Genomic DNA, 23,804 nt, shown 5'->3' with positions numbered 1-23,804 from the left:
TGGCATAATTGAATCCCCCCATCTTGATGCTCTAATTAGCGCTTATATTGTCGTAGAAATCCAAACACAAATTGAAGTAGTCAATGACAACATTGTAACTCGAACTTGTGAATGGTGTTTCCATGTAATCAATCCTTTGTTGTTCCACATTGTTCTTCTTTTTTTTTTTTCCAAAGTAAAGCTACTTTCCCATTAGTTAGGAAGGATTATTACATAGAGTCTATAAGGAAATTTATACACACATCGGGGAGACTTCCTCCGATCAAGCCAAAGAAGATGAGCCACTTACATTGCCTTGCGGCCTAACTTAATGTAAGAAGCTACCTATATCCAAGGCAATGCCCTTCAATGTGGCCTCGTACGAGTCGGCTCTTGGGGCCTACACCGAAAAGAGGGTGGCAGGTGAATAGGAAACAACCAGCGTGGGGGCTGGTAGTTCCACCTCGGGCCACTCCCGCCTTGCATCACCATAGGTGTGTTCCGCCATTTCTGCCAAAAGCGCAAACGGGCAGTGGTCACGTCGTTGGAGTGGCTGCAGATCTCTTCTAGTTGCCCTCGTAGGCAGCTGATAAGCGCGAACCATATGTCCATGATCACTTCCTCCGGGGGGCGTACCGTACCTTGGAAGACCTTGAGGCAACGCGCTTTCCATATATACCACAAGGTGAAACCTGCGATCAACAACCAGATTTCCGGAAACCTAGGGGATGCGGGCTGCAAGCCTCTTTCAAAACGGATCTTGACGATTTTGCCTCTCGTGCATACATAGCACCAACTATCCGCATTGACGGCGTCCATCCACCCTTCGACCGAGTGATCAATCCATGCCGCAGCGCTCCACGAGGCTGTTCCACATTGTTCTTCTCTTCATTCAAGTTATTATGAGTCTACTTTTGAACTTTCTTGTTTCTCTTTGGGCTTGCCTTTTTATCTCCTCTTTTCTTTACTTGATAGCTTCGGTTTTCCTTGCATTTATAAGTCCTCAACTATCATCATTTAAGGAATTCTCCTACCAATGACACCCCCGTGACCAATGGATGTTGGTTGGTTATGATGACAACATTATTGTAAGTTTGACTTGTGAATGGAGTTTTTGTGTATATAATCCTTTGTTGTTCTGCATTGATCCCCTCTTCCTTCAAGTACTTATGACTCATCCTTTGAACTTTCTTATTTTTCTTTGACTTGCTTTTTCAACATTACTCTTTTTATCAACTTGATAGTTTAGGTTTTCCTTCCATTATAATTCCTCAATTATCATAGTTTACGGAATTCTCCAACCAATGACACCCCGTTGACCAACATATCTTGGTTCGTTATGATACCTTGTTTTTTTCAACATCTTTTGCATTAATAAGGTGGTGTCAATCAAATATATTGACATTCATGTTTGTTTGGTATGAAGCAAAATGAGTTTTTGTAGAATATTGCTTTGGCAGTGGCTCCTATGCTTGAACTTATACTTCATTTTCTTCACTTGGACGCCAAAATCAATCTATTACACACAACAAGGATCTTAAAGTTTCCATTTTCTACCCGAGAATATGATATATATTTTGCATATGTAAACTATAAGATTCCACCTTTCATATATACATATGGATATGAGTAGGTTATTAAAGTTTACTATCTTCATTACATGCATTATATACATTTGATGACCTACCCTATGTGTAAAATTGTTGTATTGCATTGAAAAAGTAGAGTTTTTTTTATAATTTAAATCACAATAATCTATAAAGATGGAACCTTTGCATCCATGTGATTATGGGCAAACTAGCACATGTTGCAGCGTATGTGAATGGAGAAAAGCATGGAAAATGCAATTTGTTTAAAGGCATGGGTTTTGGTCGAAATGGTCATTGAAAAAAATGGAAAAAGAAGAAAATAAAGATAACAATGAAAGATAGCTCCAATGGTAAGAGGTAATCATTGTGAAATGAGGGGTCAAGCATTCGTTAGAAACTCACTAATAACAATTGGAAGGGGAAATTGGAGATATAATTCATAAGTGAAGATGAGGGAACACACCATTAAAGGGGATGATCGACTCACATTTTTGTTGAAGCCATGCACTCATCCAAAGACAAAAATACTTGCATTCTAGGAAAAAGAGAGAGTTGTTGTGTGGTGCATGCTCAGAAGAGAGGTTTCTATTTTTATCAATAATAGAGCTATCTAAAGTTTAAAGTGAGGAAGCGAGCTAATTGTTGGCATTAGACCTTTTTGGGATTTGAATGCCCAAGCATTGACAACAAACAAAACATCGTGAGGCATATGAGGTCTCCATTGACCAAGTCAATGATGTTATTGATTGGAAACTTGACAACCAAACCACGGATATCTCCCAACTCATTTCTTTCTTATCTTGTTCTCGTTCTACGTGCACAAGCTACACTTAATCGTGAGTTTCATAATACGAAAATAGCCTCTCCGCTTATGAGTTAGGTGGGGAAATTGTTCGGTGGTGCAATCTTCAAACTACAAAGAAAGTGCACGATACATTAGATAACTTCTTTGACATCTTTAAACGACAAGTTCTACAACCACCTTCTAAATTTGAAGAAACAAAAAACCAGATGACTCTGAAGGAACAAAAAACTAAAGGACTCTATTTTGTAAATCATGTAATTACTCTCTCAATAACGACTTTCATCATACATGTATGCAAATTCAAAAATCAAGACATGAGGGGGAAAAATGGTTCCTTACTAGCATTCTAAATTTAGACTATTATTGGAGAAAGAAAGATATATCAATGCCTTCTAAGACCCCTAAAACTTTGAAGATATCGGCGAGATTGTACTTCGATATAGCACACTTAAAAGAAGGGTCATAATAAACTCGAGTCAACGGAACTAAACCCGGATCATTCAAGGGGAAACAAAGGGAAACCCAATGGTGATTTTGGTCAAAACACTTAGTGCATTCTCCTTCATGTGCAAATTGTAAGAAAAGGGGCACACAAAAGACAATTGTTGCCAACTCCAATAGAAAACCAAAACTTCTACTACACCTCAACAACAAAAAGGCAAAGTTTTTAACCATAATGGCTAGTTCCTTATATTATTGAGGTTCAAACCCAAACTTTTAAGTAATTTTCCATGTTCTTTTCTCAAACATTTACTAGGCCCACAATAATTTGCTCCAAGTATTTGGTCAAATCAATGGATCTTTAGTGCATTACTTGTTTGATAAGAGTAGCTCACACAATTTAATTGATGATCACCTGGTAGAGATGTTGAGACTTTGAATAGGAATAAGTTAAAAGCCAAAACACTTATATACTTCATTTAGCACATGGAAATTTATAGTTCGTCGATGATCAACTTCATCAATTGCTTATTTGCATAGATTCCTATGTCAAAAAGCTTTATTTTTGTGTGATTAAACTGAGATATACCTTGATGTCAGTTTCTTCAACAGATGGTGGGTAATAGTTGAATCCGATAAAAATGTCGTTAAAATCACCACACCCTTTAAGTTGACTCTCACATTTGTAACAATTTTCTCTATTATAATGTGAAGGCTTGTGTTCTAGATCTCTTTCAAGTAAAAGAGATTTATTTTTTTAGTATCATATTAATACATCCTCAATTGGGAACTCTAGAATCCATCGAAAATGATTCAAATCTCTACAAACTAATTCGGGCCTAAATAAACCCATGACATGCAAAATTATGCAATTAAATGTCTACAATGTCATGTGAATAAGGTTGAATGGCTTACGATTACAAGTCTTTTATATCTACTAGATATTCCTAATAATAAATGGGAAATTAGATCTATTGATGTTATTGTAGCACGCCTCAAACACAAAGAGGTTGCGACTCTATATGGGTGATTGTCGATCAACTAATAAAATTAACTAGATTTATACCAACAACTCATGAATTGAGTCACCAATTTCTTGACGAGTTATTACAATTTTATGGTTACCAATGAATGTGGTTTTTCATTAGAGATTCTTGTCCTCATGTCTTTAAAGAGTTAGAAACTACTTTGAGCATGAGACCTCAAGTCATCCTTAGTCTAATGGTCAAATTGAAGGAGATAATCAAATTATTGAGGATATGGTTTGCGCCTATGTTGCAAAGAACCTTAGTCTAATGGTCAAAATAAACAAGACAATCAAATTATTGAAGATCTGGTTCAAGACATATTTCCTTAGTCTAATTAAATGGGAACACACTTCCCCCAGATTAGATTTTTCTTATGACATCTCTAAAGAAAAATGAGAAGGCACATTTGTTCAGTAATATACATTGGTATGTCACAACTGGAGGGAGAAAATACAAAGATCGCTTATTTTTACATGAGGAGAAAGTTCCTCTTTATAAAGGCCAAGATATGGCCGTTGGGCTAACTAGTTGTTGGAAATAACTAGCCGTTGGGCTAGCCGTTATAACTTTTAAACATTCTCAACACTCCCCCTCAAGATGGGCGAAAAATATCCACTGAGCCCATCTTATCACACAATCTAGTAAGACTTATTGGCCCAAGTTCCTTTGTAAGACAATCTGCTACTTGATGTTCAGTAGAAACATGATTCAATTTTAATATTCCATTATCAAGCTTTTCCTTGATAAAGAATCTGTCGATTTCGATGTGCTTGGTCCTATCGTAATGTACCAGATTGTTGGCAATGCTGATTGCTGACTTATTGTCACACCACAACATCATTTGATTTTCTTGATTCACCTTTCGTTCTACTAGGAGAGTTCTCAGCCATAACATCTCTGCAACTCCTATAGCAATAGCTCTATACTCTGCTTCGGTTGTTGACCTTGCTACTACTGATTGTTTCTTGCTCTTCCAAGAGACTAGATTGCCTCCAACAAACATGCAATATCCTGATGTGGATTTCCTATCATCAGCACAACTAGCCCAATTAGAATCACAATAGCCCTCAATGTTAAAATGACCATGTTTTCTAAAGATTAATCCCTTCCCCAAGGCACCTTTGAGACATCTCAGAATATGGCACACTGCATCCATATGATCTTTCCTCGGATCATGCATGTAACGACTTACCACACTTACTGCAAATGAAATATCTGGACGGGTGTGAGTCAAATAAATCAACCAACATACCAATCTTTGATACCTTTCACGATCAACTTTCTCTCCTGCAAGTTCAGTTAGCTTGATATTTTGGTCGATTGGAGAAGCTACGGGCCTACAACCCAACATTCAAATTTCTGTGAGAAGATCTAATACATATTTTCGCTGACAGAGAACAACTCCTTCTGCTCCACGAGCTACCTCAATTCCAAGAAAGTATCGTAGCAATCCTAGATCCTTCACCTCAAATTCTTTACCCAATTGCACCTTCAGTTGGGCAATTTCCCCTTCATCGTTACCCGTGATAATTATATCATCCACATACACAGCAAGTAATGTAGTATGCTCCTTGTGTTGTCGAAAAAACATTGTATGGTCTGCATTTGTCTGTTGGTATCCCATACCCACCATAGCCCTTCTTAACCTGTCGAGCCAGGCTCGAGGAGATTGCTTCAGTCCATAAAGCGACTTCCTTAGTCTGCAAACCTTACCTATTGTTTGAATTGTACCAAAACTTGGGGGGACATCCATGTACACTTCTTCCATCAACTCTCCATGAAGGAATGCATTTTTTACATCTAATTGATGTAATTTCCAATCCTTATTCACTTCTAAGGATATAAGTGTTCTAACAGTGCTTGTCTTCGCCACAAGTGCAAAAGTCTCATCGTAGTCAATGCCATATGTCTGACTATATCCTTTAGCCACCAATCGTGCCTTGTATCAATCTATTTTTCCCTCTGGGATCTGTTTTATTGTAAACACCCATTTGCACCCAACCGCCTTCTTTCCTGGTGGTAATGACACAATCTCCCAAGTTTTGTTCTTCTCAAGAGCTCCGAGTTCTTCTTGCATGGATGCTTTCCATTTTGGATCTTCTTTAGCAACCTGCCAACACTTGGGTAAAGTGACAGAGTCTAATGATGTAGTGAATGTTCTATGTGTAGCTGATATGTTAGAATAAGAGATAAACTGAGCAATATCATGAGGAAAACCATAACGATCAGGAGGGACTCTTGCATTACTGCGAGAGGTCCTCCTAATCTCTATAGGAGAAGGAAAGGAAATCATATCACCTGTGATTTCTGGGTTTGGGAGTTCTATAGGTATTTCAAAAGTCGAGGCAGGTCAGGACATGGAACTTGATGGCACATGTGGCATTGAAGATGTGTTCATATTTCCTTCTTTCTGCCTCCTCTTCCTTGTATACACCTTTAGCTCCTCCTCAGCTTGAGTCCCAACACATATAGGCTCCTTGTCTTCGTTTCCTTCTTCTTTCGTACCGCCTACGCTCACTTGTTTCTCAGCTGATGTAGGGATCCATAAAGGAATTGATCCTATTTTTAGCAACCTCTCACCATTATCTCCTTCCCTCATATTTTCAGTCTCAATTAAGTCATCAAAGGGTGAAGTTACCCCTTGTTTATAATATGGCTCTGACTCTCGGAAATGCACATCCATGCTCACAAATAATCTCTTCTCTACTAGACTCTAGCAAACATAGCCTTTTTGTGTGGAAGAGTATCCCACAAATACACATTTTACAGCTTTAGGATCAATTTTTCCTACATATGGTCTACTATCCTTTACAAAACACACACATCCAAACACCTTCAAAGGAAGGGTTCCATAGTTATTGCCTTGCAACAACTCACATGGAGACTTCCACTCCAATACTCTAGAGGGCATTCTATTGATCAATGTGGCAGCCATCAAAACTGCATGTCCCCACAACTGCTTTGGGACATTCATAGAAATCATCATGCTTCTCGTTACCTCTAGAAGATGTCTATTCTTCCTCTTTGCTACTCATTTTGTTCTGGTGTATATGGGCATGTAGTTTGATGTTGTATTCCTTTATCTAAGAGGTATGCCCTAAATGTCATGTTAGCATACTCTGTTCCATTATCAGACCTCAACACTTTTACTACTGCACCATATTGAGTTTGAACTGCTCTAACACGTTCGCGTTCACAAGTGGAAGGATCACGCATAAATGGAAGGATAAGGGAAATTTTAGGGGTTTTTCAATGATTTTACAAAACACATTGATACTAGTATCATACATGTTCAAACATACTATGAAAAAGGTTAAAAATCCACTATTTTCGTGATTTAGAAGTAACTAAAAAAAGACGAATTTCAAAAAGATACATTCTCAATTTATATCACAAACTTTACAACCAATGTTATTTTATAAGAAACGATTTTTTAGAAATCATAAGAATTCAAAACACATGCTTTTATATTACTCGATTTGTTACAAGCGGAATGTAGTTACACTTAATAGCCAAATATACATTCATGATCACTCCTTTACGGAGAATCACTACTATAACTAATATACAATGACGATTCCTCCTCATCATCCTCGGATGTACCAATCAGTGCATTATCTTCGTCATAAACCAAATGGTTTGACTCTAGATTATATGTAGCAGATCTCGTTTCCCTTTGACTCGAGCCACCTTGTAGACCTGGTAATTTTTCTTTTATTATATCTATTGTTGACTTCCTTAATCGTCCGACTTTTGTAAGTGTGAAGTTGTACACGATGATATCCACATCAGAGATATCAAGGGTCGAGGTGTTACGAATGTTTCGCTTCCTCTTCCTACCTCCCCTTCTTGTTGGGCATTCAATTATCTCCAATGTATACTTACCTGTAAAAGCATTTGCACTTCTAGTGTTGTACCAATGAACATTTATAGACTTGATCGTGTTTTCTATTTCATGCATTAGCACTTCTAGAATTTTACCAACCCAAAATTGGTGGCCATATGAGTTCTCATCAGCCGGCGTTGCAATCAACATCCCCACGGTGAGCTCTTGCAAATTGCCTTGCCATCTAGCTTCGGCTGCTTTGGTCATCCTTGGTCCCACATAAATGTCTCTTTGTTGTGGATGGACCAAGTTGTCATTAATCGCATTTACTAGTTGCTCCGGAGTTCTATTTACGCGATCATGTTGTAGCGACCATGTGAATGGCGTTTCCAAATTCCAATTATCAACATATACACAATTGTCTATAATTTCTTTCTGATCACTATAAAATACATCCCACCATGAGTGTCTTGTTGTGCGGCATATTTCTTGGCGGCCTCAATATGCTTTCTTTTTTCTTCTAAGGCTTGGAGCCATGACCGTTTTTGTTCTGATACCAAGTCGCTCTGCAACTGTCCTTTCTTCTCAATTGGCATTTGCTTAGCTCCATGGACAATTGTACTCGGCATACAAAGTAATAACTGGCAACCACCTTCAGGTTCCCATGTTGTAGAAGATGAATATTGTTTAGCATACAAAAGTGTAGAACCACTTATTCCATTTTTCTTTATCATAAAAATGTGATTGAAACTTATATTGTTTAACTGAGCAAGCACTTTAACATTCCCACAACCCCCATCTAATATATATCTCTTAAAGTCATATACCTCCTTCAAGTGTAACACTTTTGGACGTGGTGTATAAGCATCACAAATGACATCAAATAGTTAGGTAAAGTCAAAGCATCATGCCGAGACAACTGTCTAGAGAATGTGCTAAACATCTGATCTATATGGTCATGTGTGTGGCCAACCAAAAGGAAATTGACTTTCACTTTCCTAAACAATTCTAGGTTGACCAACATACTTAGATAGCCAAATACAGTTGAATTTTTGTTCTCTCTAGCAGTATTGTCCAATTGAATGTATAGAACAGGGGGAAAGGTTGGCCCCAAGACATCAAAACTCGGTGAGTCACTGTAACTGTTAGGTTAGGGTCATTGTGAACATTGGGGTAAGTAATGAAGACGTGAGGTCGAACAGACCTATTATAAGCCAAGCATCCCACCAAGTGCATTTGAACAAGGCACTCATCATTGACATCTTTGGGGAGCCTCCGCATATGCCGCAAGCATGTCTTCTTCTGGTCCATGCCATCTATCATTAAGCACATGTATTGTTCGGGCCTCTTCAAACACTTCTCTCTATGATGCATCGCCTTCTTTCGTTCTAAGGATTGTGCCTCACGATGCTCTTGTAGTAACTTCTTACTCGTATCCTTTTCCATTGATGTCTTTGCACCTTTAGCCAAACTTTTAAGATTTGCACAAATGGAGCAATACCCCATACATACTTTACGAGGAATAATAACATTTGAAAACCGAGCTCTCCATAATCTTGTGAATTGGCTATAGGTGATAGACTTATTACGTGAGCCCAGCATATAAGATCGATAGACATCATAAACTTCCCGACGTGTATAATTATCAAAAAGATGCATCCTACCTGTAGTGGGCATTACTTCACAATTTAACTGAAAGTAAGTTTTCATCCAACCAATAGCATGTCTTCCAATTGCACCTTTCATACTTGGAACCTCTTTACAATTGAGCATCTGATCCCCGCTAAGTAGACGTTGTTGTACTCTATGTAGCCGCATGTTACTAACACATAACGCAATTTTGAATGCAACTCTACATATCTGTTGTGCATGGAAGATATAATACTTGAATGATACTTTGATCCCCGTACATTTGTTAGATACTAGTTGCATATGTGACCCGAGGTAAGTGTCTTGCTCATCACCGGTCATCGAAAAATAGTATCGCCTTAATTCTCGCAACTTTGATTTTCCAATCATAGACATACAACCACGGGCACAACATATTTTTTTGACATCAAATCCAATCTGTTTATTTGATGTAACCAAGCTAAATCTAGCCAAACGAATTCTTCGTGGGATTCTTCTAATATGCATAGGGCTCCTAGATTTCTCTTCCTGCATAGAGGTTGGTGTAACCTTGTTACAATCTAATTCTCTGTTGTGACCATCGCCAATGTTATTCAATGTTTCCTAGGCACTACCTTCATTCTCTGTATCTTTATTAATATCGTATTCTTCAATAGAGAACTCTTCACATGTGTCATTATTTACATTCCCTGTAGATGAGCTCAGACAATATTCTTCGATAGAATATGGTGAGTCGGTCGACAGACAATATTCTTCAATCGAATATGGTGACTCTGTTGACAAACAATACTCTTCAGTAGAAAACGATGAGTCTGATGACAAACAATATTCTTCAATCGAGAACGGTGAATCTTCACTCATGGCTTAAGGTCTAGATAGGGCTTTGTAAGTTATGTGCTTAGGGTAAGGAAAAAAACTAATAAGCTCCTCTCTAAACATAAACTTCTCTCTAAACAAAAGCCAAATCAATAGAATGTCTATATCATGTAATATTCTATTAATACAATAATCAAAAATTTATTTTTAATATAGTAATTGTACTTAAAATATCAAATATTATATAAACTACATCTATATGAAGTTAAATCAAGTATAATATAAATCTAATCATTAACAAGCCATGAATATGTTGGATTAATGTTAAAATCATTGGCTAATTAATGGCACCCATTTTGATATAGAACGTCTCACTCATTGGTTCTTTAATGCTCACCATTTTAAATATCAGACTTATCAATCATTGGTTAATTCATGCCAACATCTTTAATACACAGCATTTGAGAGTCATAAAAATTGTTGCTTTTAGTAATCAATCATTGGTACTTTCATGAACCTCTATCATTGTCTCCTGTCATGGCAAGACTCGAACCCATGACTTTATGCTACATGGGTCGAGCTCTTACCATTAGATTATGAATTGTATTTTGTAGGATATTATTTTCATTTATACTTTATCATAGAAAATTGATGTATATTCCAGATCTCTCTGGAACATTCTAGAAGCTTCAGGATTATTCCTAAAAACATTATAAAAGGAGGCACAAGGCATTGTTTTGAACCAAATTGGTTCAACGCCAGTCTTAAGCCTCTTAGCCGCTTGTACTTATCTTTTCACATAATATATAGTTGTTGTCATCATCTCTCTCTCTCTCTCATTCTCGCTATCTCTCTCTCTCTCCTCTTCTCACTTCCTCTCTCGGGAATCTTACGCAGTCCTGTCCTCTTAGTACTAATAGTACTGCTGTTCTTAGTACTAATTCCATCTCTGTTTTAGTACTATTCCTGACAGTTTGAACCAATTTTTCCTCCTCTAGCCTACTTGTCACTCTCCCTCATCCTCCTACCCTTTTCCCTATACTATGGCTACGGTTAGCGCCCAAGAATACCAATCCGTTTTCTCCGAGCTACAGTGCCTAAAAGAAAAGTTTGTTGCCCTGGAACAAGAAAACCAACGGCTGATAGGGGATCTGCAACAAATCGCTATGGAAAAACAACAAACGCAACAACAACATGGGGAGTTAGCGTTACGGGTACAACAACTCGAAGCAGCGTTGCAACAACAAGGATCCAGTCCCCAAGGATTTCATAAAGAGCCCAAGATTGGACTTCCTATGAAATTTGATGGAACGCGTTCGCAATTCCGGGGATTCCTTAATCAGGTACGCTTAGTCATCCAGATGCATCCTTCCCGATATCCCACTGATGCATCTCGAGTCGGCCTAATAGGCACGCTACTTAGCGGCTCAGCCTTGGCATGGTTTGCTCCGCTTCTAGAAAAACAATCACCCTTACTTAATAACTTTGAAGATTTTATTGGTGAGTTTAAAGCCTGCTTCGGAGACACCGACAGCATCAGGACGGCGATCAACAAGATCCGGCGATTGCGTCAAGGCGATCGTCCAGCCTCTGCCTACGCGGCGGATTTCCGCCTACTTGCTTCAGATATACCCTGGGATGATCAAGCACTAATGGAGCAGTTTCGCTATGGCTTGCGAAACGATGTCAAAGATCTACTTCTAACTTTCCCCGAAGAACCAAAGTCTCTTACGGAGGCAATCAGTCGAGCAGTTCGATGTGACAACCGCCTTTTTGAACGGCGTTCAGAACGTCAATTACAGATACCATGCTCTAGGCCAGAGCCCACTTACGCCGCAGTCGCGGCTAAACCGTTTGCACGAGACATACCTCAAGCAAATACTTCGACACCGATGGAGATCAATACCATGCGTCGACGCGGCCCGTTATCGGAAGAAGAAAAGCAACGACGACGTGTCAATCGATTATGTCTTTATTGCGGTGGACCAGGACATATCGCCATCAATTGTCCCCATAGGCCAAGAAGACAGGTAAATCAAATCGTCGCCTGTACTAAACCCGAGTCAATTCTTCCCTTTGGAGTGTCTGATAGTATTAATAGTACTAATAGAGTGTCAGATAGTATTCATAGTACTAATAGCCCAAGTATCTCAAATAAATTTGAAATCCTTAGTCAATTAGATGAAGAGTTAAACGATTGAGTCCAGCCAAAATAGGAGCCATTTGGTTGGACAGCAGCCCTAGATCTGTACAGCCCATTAGTGGTTCCATTCCTTCCAAGCAAGTTAGCAATGTGTTCCTAGCCCAAGTCATTGTTAGTACTAAAAGTACTCCCCCAGTACCCGTCCTAGCACTTTTAGATTCTGGAGCTAATTCCTGTTTCATGGATCGAAATTTTGCCCAAGCTTCTCAGATATCCTTAAGAAAACTTCCTTGTCCCGCATCTGTAGTGGTCATTGATGGTCATCCCATTGCTTCCGGGAATATTGTAGAAGAATCAGAACCCATTCAAGTTGTCCTAGGTAGTTTTGTGTGTATAATATCATTTAATATAATAAGTAGTCCAGAGCATCCCATTGTCCTAGGATTACCATGGCTTGAATTACATAATCCAGCCATAGATTGGAGAACAAGAGAAGTCCGATATCGACCACCCCAAGAAGCAACTCACCGAGTTTCGACCATTTCACTCCATCAACTACGCGAAGAAGGACCCAAGGAGGCAATGTTCCTATTTGCCATATCAGTACATCCTTCTAGCACTATTAAGAAGGACTCCTCAATACAACTTCCGACAAAATATCATCCTTATGCCGATGTATTTGACAAGGTAAAAGCCGGTACCCTTCCTCATCACCGTCCCTATGACTGTCCCATCGATTTACAACCAGGAACCGAGCCACCATGGGGACCAATTTACAACTTGTCACCCACCGAGTTAGAAGTCCTTCGAGCCTACATAGAGGAGAACTTGGCAAGCGGGTTCATCCGTCATTCGAAATCTCCGGCCGGTGCACCCATCTTCTTTGTCAAGAAGAAAGATGGCTCACTTCGTCTTGTCGTTGATTACCGCGGATTGAATAAAGTCACCATCCGGAATAGGTATGCACTTCCTCTTATATCAAGTCTTTTAGAGCGAGTTAATGGTGCCAAGTTTTTTACTAAAATCGACCTACGAGGAGCGTATAATCTCGTGCGGATCCGACCGGGAGATGAGTGGAAGACCGCTTTTCGCACGCGGTATGGGCATTTCGAGTATACTGTTATGCCGTTTGGCCTAACCAATGCACCCGCAGTCTTCCAACACATGGCAAATGATATATTCAGAGACCTCTTGGATATCTGTTTGATCATTTATCTGGATGATTTGTTGATTTATTCGAAGACCCAGGAAGAGCACGATTCTCATGTACTATTAGTACTAAAACGACTCCGCGAGAATGGTCTTTATGCCAAGCTAGAGAAATGTAGCTTTGACTGCAAGCAAGTGGAATTTCTAGGCTACGTCATCTCCTCAAAGGGCATCGCCATGGATCCAGCTAAAATCCAAACTGTACTAGAGTGGCAAATTCCACGGTCAGTACGAGATGTACAATGTTTTCTAGGCTTTGCTAACTTCTACCGTAAGTTTATACAGGATTACTCGAAGATTATTTTACCTCTCACACAACTTACGAAGAAGGGCCAAGCATTTCTTTGGTCCATCGAAGCAGATATGGCTTTTCGGCATCTTAAGAAAGCCTTTACATCAGCACCGATTCTAGCTCATGTGGATACAAGCAAACCATTCATCATGGAGGCCGACGCATCAGATTTCGCCCTCGGTAGTATCCTTTCTCAACAAGGCGATAAAGAAGAGTTGCATCCGGTGGCTTTCCATTCGCACAAATTCAATGTCGCAGAAATCAACTACGAAATACATGACAAGGAGTTATTAGCCATCGTGGATTCATTTGTACAATGGCGGCATTTCTTAGAGGGCTCTCCACATCAGGTCATTGTCTTTAGCGATCATAAAAATCTTGCTTATTTTCAGAACGCTCGTGTACTAAATCGACGACAAGCTCGGTGGGCGCAATTCCTCACGCGTTTCAACTTCGAAATCACATATCGACCGGGGAAGCAGCAAGGAAAAGCAGATGCACTATCACGGCGTTCATATCTTGCACCTCGTCCTGGTGACGCAACATTTGATAATCAAAAGCAAGTAATCTTGGGACCAACACTATTGCACACGACGCGGATTTTTCACACCCCGATGGATTCACGGATTACCGATGACATACGTGCAACCTTGAAGACGGATAGTTTTGCTCAAGACATCCTGGCGCACATTGATACTTCTCGGGCATCCTGTTCTCAGTCTCAACAACCAGGTATTGACTACCGACAATTCGAATATCATGATGGTTTGTTATTCTTTAAAAAGCGCGTATATGTCCCCAATTGCTCCTGTCGCCTTCAAATCGTCCAACATTGTCACGACACCCATACGGCGGGACATTTCGGTAGTACCAAGACGTTGGAGTTAGTGCAGCGATCTTTTTGGTGGCCCCACATGCGCCGTTTTGTCGACGACTACGTTCGGACCTGTGATGCTTGCTGCCGAGCAAAGATGCCACGACACCATCCATATGGCTTGTTGGAACCTTTACCAATTCCAAGTAAGCCATGGCAGTCTATTTGTCTTGATTTTATCACAGATCTGCCGGTCTCGAAGGGTTTCGATGCTATCCTAACCGTCGTCGATCGATATACGAAGATGGCACATTTTGTGCCATGTACTAAAGCCATCACTAGCGAGGAAACCGCCGCTCTTGTTATGCGTGAGGTATTTCGGCATCATGGCCTACCAGACAGTATTATCAGTGACCGAGGCCCGCAATTTGTCTCCAAATTTTGGCAGCATCTCTTCAGGATGCTCAAGGTCTCCTGCAACCTCTCCTCCGGCTACCATCCTCAAACTGACGGACAGGCGGAACGAACAAACCAAACGTTGGAGCAATATCTCCGGTGTTTCCTGAGTTATCAACAGGACGATTGGGCCGAGATTCTCCACTTTGCGGAGTTTGCGTATAATAATGCTATTCACTCCTCGACTCGGGTCTCCCCATTTCTCGCTTATACCGGTTTCCATCCTTGCTGGTCGGTGATCGACACTCCGGAGCTACCTACCAACCCTCGTGTCGAGGACCATTTGGAGAGGCTACGCAAGATCCAGATGGATCTCTCTACTCACCTTCGTCATGCTCAACACACACAGAAGACTTATGCGGATCGTCATCGGATTCCCTCCTCTTTTGCCATCGGAGATCGAGTATGGCTCTTACGTCGTCACATCAAGACTACTCGACCGTGCGACAAGTTGGATTATCGACGACTCGGTCCTTTCCGTATTACGGGGAAGATTAATGATGTCACCTTCCGCCTGGATCTCCCTCCGCAGCTTCAGATACATCCGGTTTTCCATTGTTCTCTTCTTGAACCTTATAAAGCAAACACCATTCCCGATCGTGTGACACCACCGCCGCCCCCGCTGGAGTTGGACGCCGGCCCGGAGTATGAAGTTGCTGCCATCCTCGATTCCAAACTTGTTCGCAACAAACTTTATTACTTGGTCGATTGGCTCGGTTATAGTCCGAGCGAACGTACTTGGGAACCCGTCGAGAATGTTGCCAATGCACAAGATCTTCTTGCTGATTTCCACCGAAAGTATCCGGACAAACCCGGTCCGCAATTAGCGCCGACTCGTTCCACTCGTCGTCTTTAAGGGGGAGATAGTGTCATGGCAAGACTCGAACCCATGACTTTATGCTACATGGGTCGAGCTCTTACCATTAGATTATGAATTGTATTTTGTAGGATATTATTTTCATTTATACTTTATCATAGAAAATTGATGTATATTCCAGATCTCTCTGGAACATTCTAGAAGCTTCAGGATTATTCCTAAAAACATTATAAAAGGAGGCACAAGGCATTGTTTTGAACCAAATTGGTTCAACGCCAGTCTTAAGCCTCTTAGCCGCTTGTACTTATCTTTTCACATAATATATAGTTGTTGTCATCATCTCTCTCTCTCTCTCATTCTCGCTATCTCTCTCTCTCTCCTCTTCTCACTTCCTCTCTCGGGAATCTTACGCAATCCCGTCCTCTTAGTACTAATAGTACTGTTGTTCTTAGTACTAATTCCATCTCTGTTTTAGTACTATTCCTGACATCTCCTTCATGACCTTTGAAGTCATTGCAGGTTGTTATGACTATAAAAGATTGATCAATATGTTAGTTTGACTTTGTAATCATTAATGGAATCATAAGTTACTCTAGTTAATGTGATTGTGGTTACCAACTAACTATCCTCAAACTTACCAACCTTGGTTAAGGTGACTATGGTTACTTGAACCAATGTGGTCAATCCCTATAAATAGGAAGACCTCGTCATATTTCACTCACAAGACCGTACAGAGCGTACAGAGCACACAAAGCACACAGAGCACACAGAGCACAAAGCACCAAAGCGCGATCTCCGCCTCCACTGCCACACGATCAACCATGTCTTCAAAGAGAATTGAGCGCGAGGACTCCAGGTAGGCCTCTAACACTGTGGACATTTTTGTAAATATGTTTCGTCGCTCAAGAACTCGATACGTCGTATCGAGTTCCTGTATACAATACAAACTTTATACAGGAACTCGATACGGCGTATCGAGTTCATAATTTGTTTTTGCTTTTTAAACAGGAACTCGATACGGCGTATCGAGTTCCTGTTTAAAGTTTAGGTTTTAAACACGAACTCGATATGCCGTATCGAGCTCCTGTATAAAAGAAGGCTTTGAGAGAGAAAATTTGTGTTTTTGGGGTAACAATTAATTATTGTGTGGAAAAGATATCAAATTGTCTGTCAAAATCAATCTTTTTTATGTTGACTTTCCTTACTTTTAAAAAAAAACATGCCCTAATTATAGGTGTTTTATGACCTACTTTAGCTTTAAATAGTAGAAAATGATCCCTAAATTGCCTTTACGATAGCAAATTCTCCTCAATATAGGTTTGGAATCTATATAAGTCATACCTACTCTTTAAAAGAATATATAACCCTGTTTACTTATTACGATATATATTTTCTAGGTTGAATAGCCCTGCCTAGAATAGATTTTTGAATATAGGACTACTAGTGAGAATTGTTCTTCATCTTAATATTTATATTTTAATATACAACCTTAATCTACGTGACCACCTAACTTATGTTTTTGCATATACTTTCTTAAATAGGTCGTTTGAGAACCTGTCGGACCGACCCGTGAAGAAAATAAAGCTTCGCATACAGGGTTCTCCAATCAAAGCCCAGACCAAGGTAGTTCCTGAGACCATGAAGAGAGGAAAAAAGCTTCTCTTCAACGAAGAGATAAAATCTCAGCCACATATTGATGTTAGCCAAAAGAAACTTGTCGCCGCTACTGGAGGTGAAGACCTTCCTGACCGAGATCTAACGGACAAGGAATGGTGTATGCAATATGTCGACTCAAAGAAAAAAGTCGTATTGTATACAGCAAAGAAGAAGGGGGAGGGGCAACTTGGAAAGGAAACCCCATTTATGTATGGCCGTATTCTACGATTTGACTACGAATATGCAAATTCGGCCAACATACTGGTAATGATAGAGTGCTCCAAGGGGGTACGTAAAGTGTTCCTTTCAGAAGACCTTTTAGTAAAGGAATCTTGTGGGCCAGAAGTGTTCAAAAAAGATCTTGAAAGCTCACAAAACCTTATTGTTACCTTGAGGCCTTATATACAAGGCCATGTAACTCTAAGAGATGAAGTGCCCTCCCCATTGAAGGCCACAAAAAGGCTTTCCAAAGTCCAGTCAAGACCACCAAAGAAGAAGACAACCAAAATGTCGGACACAGATTCAACAAGTGAAAACGAAGAGGAGGATAATAAGGGGACGCCAAGAGCTGAGCTGGCCTCGGGTGTTTTGTCATCCGAGCAGAATAAGATAAGGAGAGAGTTAATGCAACGGAAACTGGTCAGGAAAGGGCAAGTGTTTAATTTGCCTATAACACACATCCATCGGGCCCCTATTGATGAAAAAACAGGTCGACGACCACTTGAGATTAGAGAGCCACACCACATGCATGTTCAAAATCTCAAGAAAAAAATGAAAATTAATCCTCATGCTACTGTGGTGCCTTTTATTGTTATGGTAGATCCTGAAGAATGTGAAACCATTGAAGATTTTGATATTAGAAAGCATGATCAATATAATTATTTTGTCATTGGTGGATCGCATTCAGCAGAGGCACGTCGGCAACTTGTGAGAGAACATCCAACAACTTTCTTCTTCAAGTATGCCGAGTGCAAAATTTATGTTGGGCTCACAACCGAAGAGGCTAAGTTGTTGGCATGGGACCATAATAATGATAATGACTATAGGTAGAAAATGTCGTCCATTGAGCGTATACGGTTCTTCCACCACGAGTATTTAGACGTGAAACAAAAGTTTGGTGTGAAGTTACATCCAGGCCTACGACGTCAATGTCTGCATGAAGTCGGCATTGTGGTAGATGATAATGTTAAGTCCGATGGTCTTCGAAAGTATGAGTCTTGGTTTCAATTGGCGTTTAGAGATGGAGAAGTATGGGACCTACAAGATCAAATCTTCTCAATGTGGGAGAATAAGGAGGTAAAGGGTCAACGACAAAAGAAATGTAAGGTTGACCCTCAACTAGAGTTAAAGTCACAAGCCGCCAAGAAAATTGACTTGACAATTGAAGAAGCGGCAGACGACATGAAGTTGTCTCTATGGAGAGCGATGCAAGGTATTAAGGACGAGCAGCTTCTTGTGTCTGTTTTGTCAAGGGTTGTGGCGAAAGATTTAAGCCTTGAAGAAATGGTCATTGAGTTCAATAAGTAAGTCTTTCAAATACTGAAATTGTAGTCTATCTGGTGTAATTCAAAGTTCTAATCTTGATTTCTAATTTTACAGTCATAAGGTGTACATGAAGATCTAAGAAGTTATGATGAAACAACTTGGATGTATAACTTGGGAACAAGTGACCGAGGATTATCCTCTAACGTCTTCATATAAGGCGTTATCAGAGTATTTTATTGCATTCAAGGATTGGGTTAGTATTGATGGTTTTTCATTACCCTTTTATCATATGTAGAGCTCGTATAATAATACTTGATGTCCTATTGCTTCTATTAGAAACCGTGTCGAGGCAAGAAACAAGGAGAAGTTAAGGATATACACGATTTCCCTACATCCTTCCTTGCACATCTCGAGCGAGCCAGAAAAGAAAAGGATCGTCGCTTAGTCAAGGCGTACGAAATGGAGGAAGATGGCTCCTTTAAAAAATTTAGCCACAAAAAAGATATTACGAGAGATTTTTACTACAATGTGGTTTGCGGTGATGTCGTCGACTTGATCCAAAAGGTGCCAAAGAAGGAATATACGCTAATGATTGCAGATATTCCTTACGGATTTCGAATGGCTAGGTCATCATACGACGATGAACCGTTTAGGTTTAAACAATTGGAGAAGATGGTCAAGGATTTCGTTGAGCTAACGACCGCATCCTTGTGGCGAATAGTTGTCTTTCATAGTATGGACCAAGGGTACTCGGTAGCTCAAGCTTTGAGATCTCGTTGCCATGGCATCGAGAACCTTGCATGGTAAGGATTATTTATAGGTGTCTTTCACTATATTGCATTTCTTAAGGTTGTTGAATCTATTCTTAACTCGATGTATTATTTTTTATAGGATCAAGACCAATGTAAATAGAGGGCCAACTTTTCGGTTCGTTAATGCCATTGAATACATAATGGTTGGCTACTTCGATGAAATTAAGAAACAGAGAATCAAGGAGCATTCTAATGAAGTGGGAGGTTCAAATCTGTTGGTATATCCAGCAGTGACACGGAAATTGCGACATGTCACCATGACAGAACGGGGACTTGTCAACCCATACCAAAAACCTCAACGACTTATGATGCGCTTGATCGAGATGTTTTCTGTCGAAGGAGACTGGATATTAGATCTCTTTTCTGGCACATGTATTCCTCGAACTAGGGTAACGATCTTGAGATAACCAATCCCTTTTTTTTCGTTTGACAACTAAATCTTCTTGTTACTTACATCATAGGAACTATGTCTGCATGTGCATTGAAGCTTTTTAGAAATACAGTTTCATTGGAGAAGGACGAGGACCAAGTTATATTTATTAATATGTGGATTAAGGCTTTGTGGGAGTGCCCAGACCAGGATGAGGAGGTCGGTGCAAAGAACCTCGCCAATACAGAAAGGTTTCAACCTGCTTCGTGAGAGCCTATTCCTCCGTTAGCCGGCGAACCGGGGGAGCTAATAGAGCTTGATGATGAGCTTATAGAAGATATTTCGTTGGCTCGGCTAACAGGGGAAACCAATGCACGTATAGCCGAAGACAGTTCTACACAAGATGATGAAGAAAATGACGTTGATGAATTGATTGCTATGTAATAGACTCTATGAAGAAAATGACACTGACGATTTGTTAGGATTTCACATTATTAATACAAATTTTGGGTTTTACCTAGTGGATTCTATTCTTTATAATCTTCTATATGTTTCAATTTTATTTTTATATACTTGGTTAGTAGATTTATGACATTGGTTTCACCGCGTGCATAGTTGACTACCAAATTTATGGAGAAACATGAACTAGTTTAAATTGAGGCTGATTTTGGTCCAAGCTAACCTTAACAGAACATGGCCCTATAATTGTTGCCATGACTGTCCATGTTGTTATTATGGATCTTTGCCTTCTATTGTTAAAACTATTATGTTTCTATTCCATTGCTGCTTAGATTGTGTAGTGTGTTGATAATGGTTCCAGTTGCGTTATCGTTCGGAGTTTGATCTTGTGTGAATCACCTAAGCAATAGAGTAGATCAATTTTAAATACAAGTATGAAAGCCTAATAGGTTTGTTATTTCCACGACATTATCCTAAAGTTCACTGCCTTACATTGTCCACAATTATATACATATGGTTTGATCCCATATGAACAAACTGAGGAATAGATTAGATCAACTTTAAATACAAGTATTGAATACTTTAATAAGTTAGTTATTCCAATCACTTATCCTAATGTGCACTATCCTACATTTTCCACAATTACATACATGCATGTATGGGTCAAAGTATAAATTATAACTCATTTTATTAGTATGGATACAAGTACACCTGATATTTTTGTAAAACTTACCTAATTAATATAATTCTTTAAGTTAGTGTTTCCCTTGTCGCACAGTAGTGACATATTGAGCCATAGTTGAACTTTATTATGCCTACATTAACTTATCAACGTGTCTAAACTTGCATGATTTCTAATGATCTCCACTCGTAGATCTATCATGTATTTTTATATTTGCAAATTCTCATCAAGTTGAGGAACATGTGATACTAGTGCATACTAGTGCATCCAATTTTTGTAGAGAGGGTGTATTTGCTTCGTTTTAAGAAGATTCTACAAGTGGAATGCGCAATCCTTCCACTTGTGAACGCGAACGTGTTCTCTATGAAAATCTTTAAAACAAGCAAATACTTCATTCTTTTTCCTCATCAAATATAACCAAGTCACACGAGAGAAGCAATCAATGAAAGAGACAAAATATCGATATCCATTAATAGAACTTGTGGAACATGGTCCCCAAACATCAGAGTGTATTACATCAAATGCATGGGAACTCCTATGACCTGAACTAGCATATGAGCTTTTAGTAAGCTTACCAAATTCACATGCATCACAAACAAGTTTTGTTTTATCAGCCTTTTCAAAAAGGTGTGGATACACCCGACTCAAAACGCCATAAGAGTTATGTCCCATACGTTGGTGGTAAAGTATCAACAACTCCTCATAACTCATTTTAGATCCCCTTACATCTGTTCCCTCTACCATAGATGATAATGCTGAATCCAACCCTTCACGATCCAAATACCATAGTCCATTATGCCATGTGCTAGTCCCAAGTCTCCGACCTGTCCCTTTCTCTTGGAATATCACCTTCGGAATATCAAAAGAAACAACACAATTTAGTTGGTGTATGATAGAACTTATGGATAATAAGTTTACTAAGAAAGAAGGAGTATGCAACACATTAGACAATGTCACAGAGTCAGTACATTTTACTATACCTATACCCACTATAGGTTGTGTTGTACCGTCGGCAATTTGAATGCTTTCTGGCATTGATAAGTCAGTATACGAGGAGAATTCACTAGTATTACCTGTTACATGCCTAGATCACCAGAATCAATTATCCATTCTGGTGTAGAGACAAGAGTATTTGTGTTGCTAGTACTTGTGGTTGAATAAGCATAGGTGGTAATGTTACCTCTTGACATGAATGAAGTATCATCTACGGCTCTTTGCTTCCTCCTAAGTATTTCTAAGAGAGCTTGATCCTCTTCAATGAACACCACCTTAGTTCCTTCCTCTTCTTTTGTTACCATCAAGTTTGCTTGGTGACCTCCTCTTGCACCTCTTTGGCCCCCTCAACCACGACCTCTAGTTTGTCCATGTCCTCCATATTCTCTCTCCTTCGATGGTTTAGGGCAAGCATTCTTTAAATGACCAGCTTCACACAATTGTAGCATTTTTTATTTTCACATCCGCTTGAATTTGACACCATTAGTGATGATCGTACCCCTAGAAGTCCGGTAGTGTCAGAGAGCAACTTCATTCTACTCTCCTCTTGTATCATAGTCGCAATTGCCTCATCAAGTGTGGGAATTTCAGCCTTGGCTAGAAGAACTGCCCTTCTTTGATCAAACGATGGGTTGAGAAGTTTCAAAATTTGCATGGTTTTTCTTTGAGCAGAAATTTTCCTTGCTCTTACATTGAGGATCATTGCACACTATCACAAGCAAGAAATTATTCTGTCCATAAACGCTCCAGCTCTATGGCATATTCCTAAATCATCCTATCTCTCTGCCAAACAACATCTATCTCTTGCTCGATTTGAAATACTCTCATGTTGTTTCCCCTCCCAGCATACGGCTTTTGCAATTTCTCCCATATCTCCTTCACACTTAAAATTCCATCAACTGTTGTGGTGATTGATGGAATCATGGAGTTGAGAAGCCACGTGTACAAAGACATGTGGGTAGCTCTCCATGCTTTTCATTCATTTCTCGTTGTGACAAGAGGTTCTTTCTCTTCTCCCGTTAGGTGGCCGTCAAGGCTTCTCCCTACCAAGGCACCTATAATCCAATGCGACCAGCTCAAGTATGTGGCTGGTCCATCAAGTTTGAACTCAACTGGGAGGAGTTCAAGTCGGGGTGGTGGTTGTGTTCCTGTCACACCTCCAGATGCTACAATCTCAGCCTGCTTCATGTATTTCACCGATGTTTTCACCTCATCATCGTTCAATTTTGAGAACACCTCATCCATCTTCTCAACTTGGCCTATCTTTGCTCTCCTCTTTTGACTTCTTTTCTCAAGTCACCTCTCAATCACATAGCAATGTCATCCCAAATGAAAAAAAAAAACCCATTTCCTCTCTTGGATGCTAGGACAATGTTGTTCCAATCGTTGTCATACCAGCAGAAGGGTGGATCTAGGGTTTTGCTAAGAGGTGGATCTATGCTCTGATACCATAAAGAAAAATGAGAAGGGACATCTTTTCAATAATATACATTGGTATGTCAC

The 23,804-nt window shown here is 39.8% G+C and overlaps 1 protein-coding gene across 1 annotated transcript; it reads right to left on the bottom strand.

Annotated features, from left to right (window-relative positions):
• Positions 1–5,193: 5,193 nt before the first annotated feature.
• On the bottom strand, positions 5,194–23,546 carry LOC147860628 (uncharacterized). Its single transcript, XM_087324127.1, has 7 exons — positions 23,349–23,546; positions 22,842–23,010; positions 21,825–22,381; positions 6,676–6,798; positions 6,207–6,555; positions 5,845–6,110; positions 5,194–5,781 (listed from the first exon to the last, which is right to left on the bottom strand). Exons 1-7 carry the CDS (start codon positions 23,544–23,546, stop codon positions 5,194–5,196), a joined length of 2,250 nt encoding a protein of 749 aa, XP_087180253.1.
• Between the last annotated feature and the right edge of the window lie 258 nt (positions 23,547–23,804).

Source organism: Azolla caroliniana, unplaced genomic scaffold (genome assembly GCF_043228905.1).
Source record: "Azolla caroliniana isolate FFs.n. ecotype wild unplaced genomic scaffold, voAzoCaro1.0.p SCAF_9, whole genome shotgun sequence".
Taxonomy (NCBI): domain Eukaryota; kingdom Viridiplantae; phylum Streptophyta; class Polypodiopsida; order Salviniales; family Salviniaceae; genus Azolla; species Azolla caroliniana.
Note: the sequence above shows the minus strand (reverse complement) of the source record. Positions and strands in the feature narration are given on the sequence as shown.